The 17,214-nt window shown below is 40.9% G+C and overlaps 1 protein-coding gene across 10 annotated transcripts in view; it reads left to right on the forward strand.

Moving 5' to 3' along the window:
* The window catches only part of CPED1 (cadherin like and PC-esterase domain containing 1), a 160,549-nt gene that overhangs the window by 30,440 nt on the left and 112,895 nt on the right, over positions 1–17,214 (forward strand). For 6 of the 10 annotated variants that reach the window (XM_061640093.1, XM_061640095.1, XM_061640101.1 and 3 more), the window contains 2 exons: positions 9,503–9,609; positions 11,135–11,210. The exons of 1 other annotated variant lie outside the window; for it this stretch is intronic. In XM_061640093.1, the coding sequence (XP_061496077.1) occupies positions 9,503–9,609; positions 11,135–11,210 (183 nt within the window). Of the gene's footprint in view, positions 1–6,196; positions 6,278–9,502; positions 9,610–11,134; positions 11,211–15,741; positions 15,846–17,214 lie in introns of those variants that run through there. 3 more of the 10 variants (XM_061640097.1, XM_061640099.1, XM_061640100.1) reach the window with 3 other exon arrangements.

A 17,214-nucleotide genomic window follows, 5' to 3' on the forward strand; every position in this document is an offset into this window, starting at 1 on the left:
TCTTCAGTGCTATGAATAGTTTGATTGCCCCTTCCCATCACTAGCAAGAGGTGAGTAAATTATTTGAATGACAGAAGTGCAAATTTGATTGGCACAATGTCACATAGTTTATTTTAATCTCCTTTTATTTAGAAAATGTATGCCCTCCATTCATTCATTCAAATAATTTGTATCCCATTGTTCAGCCAGGAAAATCCAAGAGTGACTTAGAAATTAATAAAAATAACACACACTCTGTCCTCAGGCTTAGAATCTAAAAAGACATGAGGCAAAAGGAAACAGGGTGGGGAGAAAAAAAGGGTGCTTCTAGTCATGAGGCTTAGTGGGCAGGTTTTGCTGGTTATATTGCCATGCTATCCGGTTTTAATGATCCTTTTACATTGCCTGACCGATACCCTGTGTCTTTTCACTGTTTTTATTTTTCAAACAAGTGGGAGGAGCGTGCAGGACTTGGGCTGTAGTCTTTTCCACCCCCTCAAACCTTTCTCTGTGTCCACTTTTTTTAAATAGGGGGGCGGGATCTTAGTTCTTTCCGTCACCACGTCTTTTCCACTTGTGGATGACTTTCTGTCATTCTTCTCTTGCAACAACAGCTGAGAGCGCATCAGCCCCTTTTCAGTGAGTGGAGTGGATGTGCAGTATGCTGAAAAACCATGCCCACTGCAAATGCAACTTGTCAGAAAACTTGTACAAAAGTTGCTTTTCCTGGGGCTGACAACGGATTTTTTCAAGAAGCAGAAAACATGCAACTGATCGCTACAGTTGCACTAAAATTCTGGGACTGTTTTTCATCATCTGAAAAACAACAACAGGAGAGACAAAGAAAGATGGATCTGCCTGCTGCCTAGAAGCACCCCAAAACAAGCAAATTCAGACACCAAATTCTTAACATTATAAGGTTCTTATAATAATCATCTTTGATGGAATAGGCCACTCCCAGTTCAAAAAACAGGCCCTGGCAGTGGCAGTCCCTCAAGGGAAAAAAACTACAATGATCGAGCCTTCACAGAAGGGTCTGTAATGCAGCCAGAAATTGTTGACTTTATAGGGTGCGGCCTTAACCTTCTGGTTCCCACTTGGAATTTGCTGGCTTCTTTCCACTCCCCTCACAGCAGTACGATCATGGGGCCAGGGGCCCCAGTTGACACCATTACCCCCCAGAGTAGATAATCCTGCTGCTCTGCTTCACAGGTCAGGTAAAACTGACTGCCTCTTATGAGGGCAAGCATGAGCATCACTCAGGGTGCCTCACAACAAAAACAAAATCTCAAAAGAAATAAGGCAACAACTTCAAAATAGAAATGGATTAGCAGAAAAAAATTCTAAAATGAGGACCTACCTTATAAAACCATATGCTTGACAAAATAAATCCTTTCTGATCCAACAAAGTTTTAATCAGTTGTCAAAAAACAGAAAGAAAGGCCAATGGGGTAAGGTATTTCACAGTGTGGGTGTGGCCACTGTGAATTTAACTTGTAGAATTGATTTATGAGTAACAAATTAAAAGGGTCTTATAAGGTTGCAGCCTTATCTGAAAATAAAACATTTATACATTTAGTTCATATTTTGGCTGTGATACAGAAAAGTAGGTCACCACATCTGATGTTACAGCATGATTTTCTCTTTTCCCTTACAAATAACCATCACCAGCTAGTTTTGAAATCTGGGTAAGTTGTCAAAACGCTGGGGAACTTCCTAGCATAAACAGACTCTAGCTGATCCATGATAAGCTAGCAATAGCATAGTTGGAATACTATTGGACCAGCATCAGATAGCATTTGAAAACTTTGTAGTGATGATGATGAGTGGAAACTCAATCTGGAGGCCCATGGCAGAACTCTTGCATAGTTCATTTATTACAAGCAGACTCCATGGGCTGATCACAAATTAGCGATCATGTGAATTGGCTCAGTAATCAGTGATCTAAAACATTGCTTGCAATAGAGAGTGTGGTATCTGGTTGTATGAAGCAGAAAGCCAAGGAATAGTAAGTGAAAGCCCCCATTGTACTAGGGTGAAGGTTCAGGGCAGTAGCTAACAGTGTGGGAAGCTGTGGTTATTGGCATGCTGGGGCATTATCAAATGTGTGGCTAGAGAGATCCCAGGGATTGTGTGAGGGGTAGTTGAAAGCTTTGTAATCTGCTTGCAAATTGATCCAGGAGCAGCTCTTTCTCATACTGTTCTAGAGCAGCCTTTCCCAACTAGTGGGCCACCAGATGTTGTTGGACAACAACTCCCATCAGCCTCAGCCAGCATTGCCAATGGTCAGGAAAGATGGGGATTGTGGTCCAACAACATCTGGTGGCCCACTAGTTGGGAAAGGCTGCTCTAGAGTATGGGGCCTATTCCACAGTAAAGGGATTAAGCACTGCTGCATTTACTCAGGTTCAGATATTCTGGAGGGAACAAGTTCTGGCTTAGCCTTTGACAGGTACATCCAGTGTGTAGGAAATAGAACTGGGACTGCCAATAAGATGAGCACATTCATGAGGGGTTCATCCAAAGTACTATAGTCCAAGACAGAAGCAGAAAAAAATAACAAAACCATTGAATTTCTGTTGTTTGCTGTTACACAGGTGTGTTTGTCTTGAAATAAACAAATATTCGTATGTCTTTCTACTCATAAGGAATGTTGTTGATGGCACCTTAAAGTTGGGATGTCTCATTTGCTCTCTGTATTGACAGAAGTATATATATATATGTTCATTCTATTTATATTTAATTTTATACAGGCAGAAGTGAATTCAAGGGCAATATGAATGGTGAAGGCACTATCCCTAGTGCATATCAAGACGATTTCACTGGGTGGACTCATTCACATTGATTAACAGAGTGACTGGGTTCCACTTATCTTTTTGCCCCTCTGGATCATCCAATTGATGGCTTTATGTACTCCTGATTGTTCTGTGGGATGTAAAACTGGCAGGGGAAAGGCAGGCATCTTTTCTGTGAGACTACCCTGCAGAAAGGGCAGGATGTTTTTATTTATTTATTTATTATTTGATTTATATCCCACCCTTCCTCCAGGCACGAGCCCAGGGTGGCAAAAGGATGTTGTCAAAAGAGCACAGTTCTGCCATTTTATGTGTGTACCTTAGTACAAACAATCTCTGTTTTGTTTTGCCTTGAAAGGAAAGGAAAGGAAAGGAAAAGGAAAGCTGAACAAAGCCTATAAAGAGCAAAATCTAAAGCTAGTGCAGTTTTCTTCTGAAACTTCTCCATTGACATGGACAAGTTAGTGGCCACACCCACTATTCAGATAGCCTGGGAATGTGCTAATGCCCAGCCTCCATCCAGTACCAGTCTGGTCAGGACTTCAGAAGCATACATATTGATTAACTTCCTGGAGTCCTTAAGGGTAAAAATGAAATGGACTGCCTTCAAGTGGATTCCCACTTATGGCGACCCTATGAATAGGGTTTTCATGGTAAATGGTATTCAGAGGTGGTTTTACCATTGCCTTCCTCTGAGGCTGAGAAGCAGTGACTGATCCAAGGTCACCCAGTGAGCTTCCTGGCTGTGTGGGGATTCGAACCCTGGTCTCCCAGGTTGTAGTCCAACACCTACCTGAAAATCCAAGAAAAACAATTCACCTACAAATCTTTCATTCCTTCCTAAGCACAACTTTCTTTTGATGGTGCCTGGGAAGAGTACTCCACCAGGACTATCCCACTTCTTTTGTAAGGTCTCAACGCACAAAGCTATAACTTCCTGGCACACTAGCCTCTCTCTTTCTCTCCTTTTCTGAGTTGTGCTCCTTCTCCCCTCCAGTCCTTTATTTCCTTGAATTTTCATCCCATAACCCATGCTTGGTTCCTTTTGATTTGACATCAGGCTATCTTCTGGTAGAACATTGCCGAGGCTGCACTGGGAAAAGTATTCCCCTAGCATATCATCTGGGTTAAATTCCCCCAAGTATGCATGCTATTCTCTGAATGCTGCCATTGTGTTTAGAGACACATGTCCTGTACAAACATGGTAACAAGGAGGTACAGCACTTTCAGCCATGCTCACCAGCATGTTACTGATGAACTCTCCATATATGGGCTGAGGGGATGAGGAAGCATACTGAACCATACTCAACATAAGAGCCATCAGGACAAGGTCCTAAGGTGTCAATTTCAATATGTCACTCAATGGGGTGACAATCAGCAGGTGTACAAAACTGGTGCATTTCTTTGTAGGACAACTTGGTGCTGAAGCCACTCCTGATCTGGAATGACCATCACTCTCAAGATTAAGCAGCATTGTGTAACAGGCAGAAGTTTAACAGGCTTAACATTATATTAGTTATTCTATCATGCCCTTTTTATTTTGGGGTAGGAGAAGCTTCCTAGTATAGATTACTTGCCTCTAGTATTTGACTGATTTTTAAGATGCCTTCCTATTCCCATAAGTAGAAACATCAGAGAATTCACAGTTTAACATACTTTGGTTCTGACATCTTGATCTATAAACCAAAGAAAACTCAGAATATTTGGGTTTAATCAGATTACTTCTGCTGACAGTATTGGTAGTAAAACTGGCATAAATCCACTTTTAGTAATCTGTGAATCAGTTTGTTACCTTCTTATCAAATTTGTTTCCCTTCCATTTTGGAGGCTTCAGAATTTAAATATACTTTTCTTTCTAGTACCAATTTGACATGATTGCAATGATGTCCAATGCTAGTCATACTCAAGAGCAGATCCATTCTACTATGAGTATGACTTAGAGCACAATCCAACTAGTGTTGGGGGGAGTTGGATGTGGTGGACCTCAGCCACAGTGGCACCAGGACCCTACTGGCTCAGCCAGGGCTCTGCCGCGGAAGCCTAGCCCGGGGAATGCTGGCAGAAGGCTCCAAAATGGGGCATTTTAATCCAGGAAAAATTTCTGCTGGCCAACAGGCCAGTAAAAATAACTTCCACAGTGGTCAATGGGGAGCACTTACTCCCCAGTAGAGGTATTCATGGGAGCCAGCTTTTGCTTTTCTGCCCCCCCCACATGGCTCCTGACTGAGCCAGCATTTAGCTGGTCTGGTGGCTCCCGAACAGGGAGTGGATTCTGCAGAGCTTTCCACCTCCTCTGTTGCCCCAGTCTCCTCTCCCACCAGCTTCCCATGATTTGGATTGCTCTGCCCATTGAATATCACAGTGAGTGTATAGTCAAGAAACTTTACTCTGCTTGAGATTGGAGAAAATGTTTGCAGGGCTAAATAATTTAAGAGCCCCTTTCATATACTCAGTAGCTTGTTGTCATGAATAGAAACAGTTCTGCATAGTTTTTTTCATCACCATGGTAATCAGATTTAATTTTTTGTTATTGAAATTTATATCCCACCCTTACTTCCAGAAGGAGGCCAGGGTGGCAGACAAGTACACTGCGCTCGACATCTAAGGCCCTCCTCCGAGTGCCATCACATCGAGAAGCTCGGAGGGCGGTGACTAGATCCAGGGCCTTTTTGGTGGTGGCCCCCGAATTGTGGAATAGTCTCCCCGATGAGGTACGCCTGGCGCCGACGCTGCTATCTTTTCGGCGCCAGGTGAAAACCTTTTTATACTCCCAGGCATTTTAAAAATTTTAAATATTCTTTTTAAAGAAATTGTTTTGTAGTGTATTTTAAAACAGTGTTTCATTGCTGGTATGTTCTGATGTTGTTTGGTTTCTGTTCTTTGTTTGTTTTGCTTTTTGATTTTCTTATATTTGTTCTATTCATATATTTTCTTGTTTATCCTCTATGTACACCGCCCAGAGAGCCTTTTTGGCTTAGGGCGGTATATAAATTAAATTAAATAAATAAAAATAAATAAATAAAGTGACAAAACACCAAAAGCATCTATAAAACATCTTAAAAACATCTTTTTTTTAAAAAAAAGAATATAATTAAAAACATAGCCATCTGTGCCTCCCACCGAATTCTCGTTTGCAAGACTCATCCCATTAGAGTTGACAACAGATCAGGAAAAAAACCTGGCCTGCTTTTCTGCCTTTAACAGCAGTTTTCAGAAATAAGCTGGGGATACCATGCAGGTAAACATTATTACCTAATAATGTTTGGACATAAATCTGCTACACCGGCTGGTTGAAAGTTACAACCCTCCATCTGTTACTGTTCTGAGCCCATGGTTCTGAAACCCACTTTGCCAGACAGTCAACTCAATCTCTCTCTATTTTAATCAGAACTATTTTATTAAACCAGAAAACACAAAGGTATACAGAAACTTCAAAGAAAACATGCAGTCTCTGGGGATGGTGAACTGAGGATGGTGATGATGATGGAGAAGGTTGATAGCAGGTAATTATATTGTAGAATTGTTGAAGACGGAGAATTCAATGGAGGAGAGGTAACTTCTGAGAGAGACAGCTTCTGGAAGAGGCAATTCTGGCAGAGAAATAACTTCTGAGAGAGGGCGATAGGTAAAGAAGGAATGTTTTCCTCTGGAGCTACTAAGCCTGCTAGCTTCACTGATGACTGAAACAAACTGAGGCAGGTTAGAAAAACTAACTAACCAATTAAAGAAAGGGGTGGTGTCACCTGACAGGAAGTTACTGTCAGGCTAAGGGAGCATAGAGACAGACCTTTGGAGTTCCATAACTCTAACCTAATACATGACTGGAGTCTTCCTGCGGAGGCAGCACAGTTACTCGGTTACATACTGTCTCATCTCTTAAGTCAGGCCTGGTGTCAGCACCTGTCTTCTAAGGACAGCTGCCAGGGCTCCAGCAGGCCTCACCGGTGCTGACACCTGCTCTGGCCCTTCCACATTTGTCAGCTGTGGTTATGAGCCTCCATTTTAATTTTTTCATAATCCCCAGGAGTGACAATATATCAGGCACTCCAGTGCATTGTGGGACAGTAAAATAGCAGTTTCCTTGGAGTGCTTGTTGTTGCCTCCACTGCCAGGCAAACCTAAGCAGGTATACCTGCTTAGGTTTGCCTGGCAGTGGAGGCAACAACAAGCACTCCAAGGAAACTGCTATTTTACTGTCCCACAATGCACTGGAGTGCCTGATATATATCTTGTTACGGTCGGTGACCAGCATAAGGGAAAAGGGAAGGAAAATGTATAAAACATAAAACTATTGGAGGGGGGGGGAAAGCATGGTATGAATGTAATGGGGCACTTTGCCCAGGTCTCCCTTGTTCCTAGAACCAACCCTGTCTTAAATACACATTTCATGGAATCCTTTCATGGATTTCATTTCATAAACAAAGTGATGCAAAATTATTTTGCATGCTATAAAAGGGTATTTTGGTTTGTTTTTTATACTTGTTATCTGTCTTCTTTATGATGTCAACTATTTTTAAAAGTATCCAGCTTATTTTAAACCAGTTTGCCATGTTGAGTTTTTTCTTCGCTGTCTCCGTTTGCAGAATAACATTCTTCTACTCCAAAAGCTCTCCTGACAAAAGAATGTCTTTCTACTTCTAATTCTTTGTCCGTCTGTATTTGGCCATCTTAGGCATTCTAAGTGGTTTGTTCAGAGGGCAGCATTCAGAAGAATGTCTGAGGATAATGTTATCTTGCTGCCATCTGCTATCATGATAAAAAAATTGAGCTATGTATCAGTGAGACAGTTGTAAATATACTGCTTAATGCATACAGCATGCTTTCTGGAATTGGATTGTTTGAAAAGAACATTAGCTGCCAGATCTGATATGAACTGAAATATGAACTGATATATTGAGGCTGCCCCCTAGAGGGCAGGTGAGGGAGCAGGGGGAAGGATCCTAGCATCAGTATTGTGTTGCTGAACCAACACTCCCTTTCCTGTTTCCCCATCCCTGAATAATAGAGCAGTGTTTATTTAGGTAAAGGAAACATTGGACTGAGCTGGATACTTCTCAATGGACCTAAAAGCCCACCTGATTAATCCCTGAAATCTGTTGCATGTATTGCATTGTAACTTTCTTCCAAGGAACTCAATGTGGCATACATAGTTCTCTTCTCCATCTGTATTCTCACAACAATCCTGTGAGATAGATCAGGCTGAGAGACTGTAACTGGTGAACTTTTCGACTGAGTGGGGATTTGAAACCTGGTCTCCTGGGTCCTAGTACTGCACTCTACCCACTACACCATGCCTGAGATTGTTGTAGCCTTCCTCCTTCCCATAACACTACTTTAGCTGTGTAGCAGTGTGAATGTTGTATACATTCAACTAATGATGTCAATTTGCATTGTGTTTCCCACAGAAAATAAATGCTTGCTACTGCTGGGCCTAAGTACACAAAATAATCTGTTGAGAATTGAGGGGAGCTCCTAACTGTACTACTAAAAGTTATGAAACTCTGCCCTGATTTGTACAGAACCAAATGAGACCATGAATCTTGCGCCCAATTAATGCTGCCAGCAGTTTTAAATTGCAGCCATTAAGAATGTGCAAGAACATGTGTGAATATCTGGTGACCCTGGCTGGGTATACACACAGATCCAATTTTTCCATATGCCCTTTTGTGCATGTTCGTCCACACTAGAGGCTTTCAGTTGAATTCTAGGTCAGTGTTTCCTGTCCACACTAGTGGATGGTGTTTAAGGGGATGTATTCAGCCTTCCTGAGTTCTGGAAAGCTGTGGTCCATTGTGGGCATGCACACAGGTATTTGTTTACCTGTGCAGGCAGGCAATTGTTTAATTTTTTTGTGAGACAAGTTTTCCAATATACCACATTTGCACAAAACAGCAGGGTTTTTTTATGTGTAACTGGCCCACATCCAGCCAGGAGCACCTCACCAATGATCGTAGGAGGTGTGATGATAGATGACATTCAGCAAAATGTCACCACATGCATTTAAAAAAAACCCCACAGCTGCCCAATGTGCTTCAGTATGTCCACAGTTGGGTAACATGCAATTTCTTGTTAGATTTATCTGAATTAACTGGTGGGAGAGTGAGGCCTGCCCGTTGGATGAGGACAATGTTGTGTGCATGACATGAAAAACATGTACACATGAGATGCACTGAATCCACTTAAAATAAGCCACTATGTCTTGTCAGCTTTTCAGTGAATTGATGTAACTGAAACCTGCCAAAATCAATCAGTTTGTGCTGTTTTAATTGTGGTATGAGAGTTTATTTAATGTGCTGTATGATTTTATTGTTTGTGTTTGGTATTGTAGTCTGCCCTGGGAGCATTAATTTGATGAAGAGAGGGGTAGAAATTAAAATACATACATAATTATGTACATCCATCCATATGTACACACTCAACTTCTCTCTTAAGAAGAGGAGTTAAAGCACAACAGGGTAAGCCTTTTTTGGGTTGGGGAAGGGGAAAGCAGGAAAGATATAGCTGGAAAAGACATTAACAGCAAAGTTATCATTTTTGTTTATATATATATATACAAGACTTTTTGAATGATCAACTAAAATGTACCAGTTTTTTGGTGGGATAATCATCGAGTACAAGCAACATCCCTAAATACTGCTACTTCACAGTGATATGCAAAGGGCACCTGCACAAGTTTTTTCATCGTTCATAGTTCTTTCTTATTGTGCTTTGCTTTCCTTTTTTTATAGATGAATTAAGCTCTTGGGATCTTTTGATTTGTCTGTCTTCCAACAAAGCTGACCATGAAAATTGCTTAAATATAGTGGAATCACATGGAAAAATGTTACTGCAGAAGGTATGGTTCCAAACTGTCGTGTTAGTTGTTGACATGCCCTTCAGTAATTGTTAGCATATCCTATCAGTTACCAGTTCTGGCACCGCTTATCACATATTTTCATTCTTATAGCTATCCAAATTATATGGGAATGTGCTGATATTAGAGGAGATACATTGCATGAACTCCATCTGAAGCACAGACCCCATTATATCCACTTGAAAGACCTCTGTCAGCAGGACTGAGAGAGGAAAAAGTATCCACCTGAGAGGTTACACTTGTTTCAATAAGGCTTATTTGGCAATATTGCAGGTGCTGAGGGTTTTATCTAGACTGGGCATGCAGCAGGGGGCAAAGGATTAAAGCCCCCTATAACTCATGCTATAGGATCCTGCTCTAGATGGGGGCCCTTTACTGGCTAATCGTGGAGAAAAAAACACAAAAATACTGCACTTGAGGGTGAAACTGCATGACTAATGTCATGTGAGGTTTGGCCAGAGATAAATCGACCAATGGTCTGACTCAGCCTCCTTTGCTGGGTACAGGGCCATTGATCTATACTTTGCATAACGAAGGTCTCATGTTCCAACCCAGCATCTCCAGAAGGGATTTCAGGTAAAAGACTTCTGTGCTCCCTGAGACACTGGAAGGTAACTTATAAGGGTAAATAGCAACACTAAGATGGAACAATGGCTTTACCCTGTATAAGGCAGCTTCATGGAGAGTTAAGTGTATGCTTAATTCTCTCCCATTTAAATCAGTGGAATGTACAGCTGCTTAATCTTGCCTGGATTGTGCCCACAGACATTTCTATATGATGCTGCAACATTCTGCTTTTATTTAACCTGGATTTTTGCACTTCACCTCACCCACAATTGGAATTCAGCTCTCACACATTATAAGAAAAATATAGGATTCCAAAGAAATTTACACAAATAACTCATTGAGAAAAGAATGCTTGGGAACAAAGGCAAATAAAGTGTAGAACATACACTGAGCATTTTAAAAGGATTGAGTGCCCATTCTGTTGGATGTAAGTGGGAGTCACAAGTTTTCTTGCCAGAGCAGTCTTGTCTTTAAGATTTTTAAAAAATCCTTATTGCCCTTTTACAAACATCTAGCATACACAGCTGCATCCATGAATAGCAAACTAAAAGCCAGGAGTTTTGGAGTGTATGCCACAAAATGCATGAACTGTTAATTTCAGAATCCCTGCCAATGTCAACAAGGGTTTTTGTTTTGTTTTTGTCTTTCTAAGCAAGCCTTAAATTATCTTTTTTTCTATATCTGCATTAATTTCTGATTGCACATCTTCCTTGGGGATGTACTTACCAATGAGGCGTATAATTAAAAACAGATTGAAACCTTCCACATAGGTTTAGTCCATTTTCACATCCCACACAAGGGAATAAGTCCCATCTCTCTGTCCCAGCTGATGTCACTAGAGCAGCACACAGCTGTAGTGGCATCCTTGACTGGCCATAAAAATGATCCAGCAGTTACAAAAGAAAACATCAATGACCAAAATCTCTCCCATTGTTTTCAGGCAAATGCTCTCCCCCAAATACAGCACCTGCTTTGCAGAAAAGAAGGGTTATGTCAGATAGTGAGAACATTTCCAGGTAAAATTCTGATTTATTTATATACACATTGCTTAATTTGTACGTCTTTTGAGTATTTTGCCAGAATATGAGCCCATCTTGCATCACTCTTGGAAATAACTTGAGAGTTACAAATTGTAGAATAACCTCATTTATCCAAAGTGCCCAAAGGTCATCCCTCAAACATTAAGCTTTTTTTGGGGGGGGGGTTAGATTCCTTCATGTGCACTGAAAGAATGGGTGTGGGGGAGGTGTCCTGAGGGCAAGCAGAACAGCAGCACCCCCACCACCGATGCATGCATAAGCTGTAATTACACTATTCTGTCTATGCATTCACCCAGTGTGTGTGAAGGGGCCCTATGCCCACACTGTTTTTAGTCTGATCTGGGAGCTGGAACGACACAGAGAGGCTTGTCCTGCTCCCTGTGCTGGGAGGTCATGGCTTTGGGGTGCCTCTCTGGAAGCCTAATGGGGAAGCAAGATCTGTGGGAGTGTGTGAGCCCCTTCCATTCATCTTATGCTCAGGTTGTATATATGTGTAAATAAAACCATATATCCTAAAGACACCACAGTCTCCGCTGACCTTCATTCCAAGGAAACTGAACCCTGGGTAAGCACTGGAACCCCTGACAGTCTCCCACTGCTCAGAGATTAGAATGCATGCAACAATACTAATGCTTATGCAGGAGGGGACCCTGGTCTAATCAGCCCACCCTTGCATGGAGAAACCCTACCTACCTACATCTGTACACACACAGTACCCCTTCACACACCAACCAAATGCACATATGGCAGGAGGTGTGGCTGTGGTATGCATTGAGCAAGGATAGTCTGTGAAGCCTCATGAACCCCCTCACAATTCATCAATGCATGAGGGAGTCATCTAGGTCTCCCCGTCAGATAAAGAAGAATGTTGTTTTCCTAAGTTTACACTAAGGCCTAGTTCTCCATCAGGTAGTGATCTTATTGGTGCTGTACCACTTCTGACTGAAAGTGAAAGCTCTCATGATATAATGTTCTTCCATAGAAAAAACAACCACCTTATATATATATATACACACACACACACACACACACACACATAAAGAAGAATTCTAGGTTAGTCTGGTGTGTTAGTTTTCTTAGTTTTTAAAATTGTATGTAGAAGCAGTCAGTCATTGTGAGCCCCACTTGTAATCTGAAGTGGTTCAAGCCAGCTACCTTGGTGAAAACTAGAGCTTAGATGTGAGGAGTTACAAAAAAGGATTTATAGGCTTTAGCAATGGTTTTATTCTTTTAAATCCTTCAACTCTCAGAATATCTAGATTTTATTGTCATATTTTATTTTATTTTAACCTCATGCATAGTTCAGCTTGATCTAGTTGCCCTGGTGTATTATGCTATTAAACTGAGGAGGACTTCATGCAATGAATAATTGGACAGTAATAATTAGATTAGTGATGTTTGGGAGGGAGATTTTCTGCAGTCTTTTCTTCTCAAATTAAGTTTCTTTCACAATAGTAACCAGAGATAGAAGCAGGATTAATTGGAGCATGGTTATCTAGGCATTTGCACTATACTCCGATTCTAAGAGTCAGTCTGGAAACACAGGAAATAATGAAGAAGAATGACTCTGAATTTTGGCCCCTGTGAAACCAGAGACTGCTCCCATTAGGATATAGAATTTCTTTCAGATAGTGGCTCTAGGGCAGGAGTGGCAGACTTCAAGCTTCCAGGATCTACTTTGTTTTCTTTCTAGATACTTTAGATCCACCAAGCGGAGTGTGGCGCAAAAGACATTATTTTGAATTAAATAATTCTGAGTCCAGGAATTTGTGCAGAGTACCAGATCTGAACAAAGCTCACAGTACTTCCACAAAATCTACATCTGGGTACTCCATTTCAGCTATAAAATTTAGGGCAAGGGAACTCATTTTGTTGCTCCCCTGGGTAAACAACTGGGAATCAGAAATCCTTGCTGATCTACTGAAAATCACTCAGATCTCCCAATAGATCCAGATATCCTTCTGCCCACCCGTATTCTAGGGTACAGTTTCCCTGTTATTGCATAATGATGGTGGCCTACATGCACTTTCTGAATTTTCTGCCTGTTGTGCACCTTTTAAATTGCTCATTGCCTCTGACAAAGTTTCAAAAGTGGCAATTCACCCTCCACAAACTGGGACTAGGAGCTTCCAAGATTAATGGGGGGGGAGTTAATCTGTTCAGTGCTGGAAATGAATCTAGGGGGAAAGGGAACTTAACCAATACATACATCACTGGAGAAGGATGAAGAGTGAATGTTTTGGCTTCCATGAGGTTCTTGTAGCCATATACCAACCAAGGAGTGATTCATTGTTGCAGTCCAGAGATTCTAGAGTCCTCACCCAAATTTGGGTTTGTGGGGGAAAAATATCTTTAAAATAGGTCTAGCACATCTCAAGGACATAGCCTGCACATTTATTTAGGATGAGTGGTTTTGAAATATCAATAAAGCGTGTTTCTATTGTTTCATTTTCTCTTGGCTCATTATCAGGATATCCTCCTCAGTGTCTGCTGTGCTGATTTAATTTTTGTTTTCCTGGCAGCACTTTTCAGATTAATGTCCTATCCAAGCATTACAGCTTGGAATTATGGAGCTTTGATGGTAGGGGAGTGCATACTCACTTGTGTAATCCTGGAGGGAAAATTGGAATGGGCTTTTCCCTTCCTGCAAAGTAATAGCTGTACGCCACAAAGACAATTCACCTCTAGAATGAGAGAATAAAACAGGGAACAGAAAGAGAGAAGGACAAATATGTGTTGTGATTTCCCAATGGGGATTAGGCACAACAATGCAGAAACGTTAGGAAATGGCCTAGCCACATCTAACCACTTTTAAGCCCCTTGATTTTCATCAGGGAGACAAAGCAGATGCTTAACTTCTACTCTGCAACTAATGATACTTCCTTTGGCTAGATTATGCTCTCAACAGATTTTCTTGGATTAAATAGTGAGAATACTGGCAGCTTGTCTTCCCTTTGTAAGCCTCACCTTTGTTATATTGGCTCCAACAAACCTTATATTTGTTTCAATTTTCACAATGCTTTTCACATTTCCTCTGTGTGGTCAATCCAATTCCCCCTATACAGTCTCGGCCCAGTTTACCTGAAGGAGCACCTCCAGTACCACAAATTAAGCCGCCCGACTAGATCAGCCACGCAGGGCCTTCTCTCAGTCCCACCAACGAAAACAGCTAGGTTGGTGGGGACTAGAGAGAGGGCATTTTCATTGGCGGCCCCCACTCTCTGGAACTCCCTCCCGTTTGATCTTCGCCATGCCCCTTCCCTGGATACATTTCGCCGAGCCTTAAAAACTTGGCTCTTTGGACAGGCCTTTGGGATCTCCGGGGTGGGCTAATTTTTCTGTGATTGTTTATTGTTTCTGATTGCCCTACATAGTTTTACGCCTGCATTAGTGTTGACTGCATTGTATTTTATTCTGTAATTATATTGTATTTTATTGAATTTTAATATGTACGTCGCCTAGAGTGGCTTCGGCCAGATAGGCAACACAAAAATTAAATTTATTATTATTATTTTATTATTATTCTCTACATTCTCTGGCCTGATGCAAGCATGTGGTGAGCCTGCTGCTCAGTTGGCTGCTAGCCACTGTACACTCCCTTAGTCCTCCCCACAGAAATCTGGCTCTGTGTCCAGCATCCTCTTTGCGTCATGTGGCAGAGCCTCTACAGAACTTGGAAACCTGCCACAGACACTGTGTCTCTCTTCATCCTCATGTAGCCAATTAGTATATCTTGACTGCAGATGTCAACGTTGCAGACATCAGGAGTCCCCTTGGAAGCTACATATCTGGTTTCACTTTCCTGGTGGAAGCAAAAGCTAGTTGTGAGGTGATGTTTCTCACTTTCCTCTCATTTTTCATAGAAAATGTTGTAACATCCAAGATGAGGCAATCATAGAGTTTCTTTGTCTTCCCAGTTACAGTTTCATAGCAGCAGGTGGTTGGTCAGTGATGTCAGCTGTAAGATGTGTCGTCTTCAGCTGCATTCTTTCTATGGGTTGATTGATCCACAGTTGCCTTAACTTTATACTTGGTTATATCTCTCTTAACAGTATGCCTGAACCCAAAGATCATTAAAAGAACCCTTGTCCTAAAAGAAACATACACATGCATATTTACACAAATATATATTTACACACACATATATACATACAAGTATTCTGTTGTATGACTGTTAATGACACAAATCTGGAGTAAGTTGCTAAAAAATTGTCAAAAGGTACTCAAAAATCACTTAGGACCAACCAATGCATATTTGCATTAGGAGGAAATCTCCCCCCCCCCCAAAAATGCTAGCTTCAGACATGGCATTTTCCTCAGGACTGCAGAAGGTGAAGAAAGGGTTAAATTTCCTCCTCTGCATCTGCTCTGTTCCCATTAATTATCAGTCATCACCCCCAAGCTGATGCAATTTGCATTAAAAAACAGCAGCTGCATATTAGTCTGTAGTTTGGCTCTTAGTCAGATGGTATTGGCTTGCTACTTACAGGGAATCTCTATTGAAAGTTAGGATAGCATTGCCAGTTGTTTTAATCTCACAAATTTTTTTTTACCATATGAGGCTTTAATGAAGAAATTTTTCTTAGTGGTATGTTCAGCAGCCCTGAATGTGTAAGCATTTGCCTGTGAGAATGCAAAATGTCTCAACTTCTTGTAAACATTCTTTATTCTTCTTTATGCCAAACTAGTTATATATTTGTGTCTGACTTTGTGTGTATGTATCCTGCTGGAAGTGCAGATTGTTGTGCTGCATATCTTCTTCAGCCTTTCTGACTATTTTGGTGGAGTTCATAGTTAAAAGACTGAAGATAATCCTCCGATGGAACACTGAACAAAGAAGAATTATTGTTTTAAATTAATGCTCTATTCAAAACAAAGGCTGGAATCCAAAGAGGCCCACAATTAGTTCTGCATGGCCCAAAGTGATTTGAGACATGTATATTTTATTATTTGGGTGGGAGAGGGAATCACAAACACTGCTTTGCATTTGGCTTTTAAAATAAATTAGAAGCTGTGTGGAGTACTTTGGTTCAAAGTTCTAGTTAGCCCTTGTGATGGATAGTACATTCCATTCCTCTACAGTTTTCTGTTTATTTCTCCAACACTTGATCAGTATTCCATGGCCACTGAGCTTGCTCAGTCCTTTTTGGGCTCTTCTGGGGATTCCTCTTCCTTAGGTTTTTTTCTCCTATTATTTTTTATACCAGTGCAAACCTTGGGATTTCCGCAAATCTGCTGATACCTCCCTCTTGTGAGTGAATAGTACCATTTTGGGTGCATATGAATTCACACTAAGAGAATTGTAATGATCTACAGACCAAACTATAGCTGGTTCACATGGCCATTTATTTTGAGATCGAGGCTCCCTGCATACCTATTAAATTTATGTCCATTTCAAATATGCCAAATTTGCTATGTGAAAAGCAATTCCAGGAAGAAACCATTTTGTTGTGTACATGCACTGAGTTTAAGGGAACTTCCTAGGAAATATGTATGATTGTTTAGGGATGCTTCAGCCTTAGTTGTATTAAGATGGGGTCTGAGGTACAAGGTCATTAATTTTCTAGAAGAAAGTTGTGCTTTACAATATCTTCATATTACAGTGCTTATATTGGAGGTCTCAAAAAGCAAAGCCAATGCTGCTTTGCATTTCAAAAGTTTGTGTCTGAATGACTGAGGGTTTCATCCTTCAATTTCTGGATTTCTATCCTAACTACATTAAAAACCATGGAAAATTAGAAAACTGTGCTTCAGAACACTTGGCTTATTCAGTAGATAATTAGACTGGCATGTGTAAGCTCTTTCGAAAATCCAGGCCATTAAAAATTTTTCCTCAGTATGTTTCCCTCTGTTAGGCTTCTCTGATCAATTTTTTTAAAGTATGATTGATGCTTTGCTTGCACTTTTTCAAACGTTTGGATGATGCGTTATAAAACATAGCTGTTTGCAGACAAAACCAATTGATCAGAATTTGTTTACA

Source organism: Rhineura floridana, chromosome 8 (assembly GCF_030035675.1).
Source record: "Rhineura floridana isolate rRhiFlo1 chromosome 8, rRhiFlo1.hap2, whole genome shotgun sequence".
NCBI lineage: Eukaryota > Metazoa > Chordata > Lepidosauria > Squamata > Rhineuridae > Rhineura > Rhineura floridana.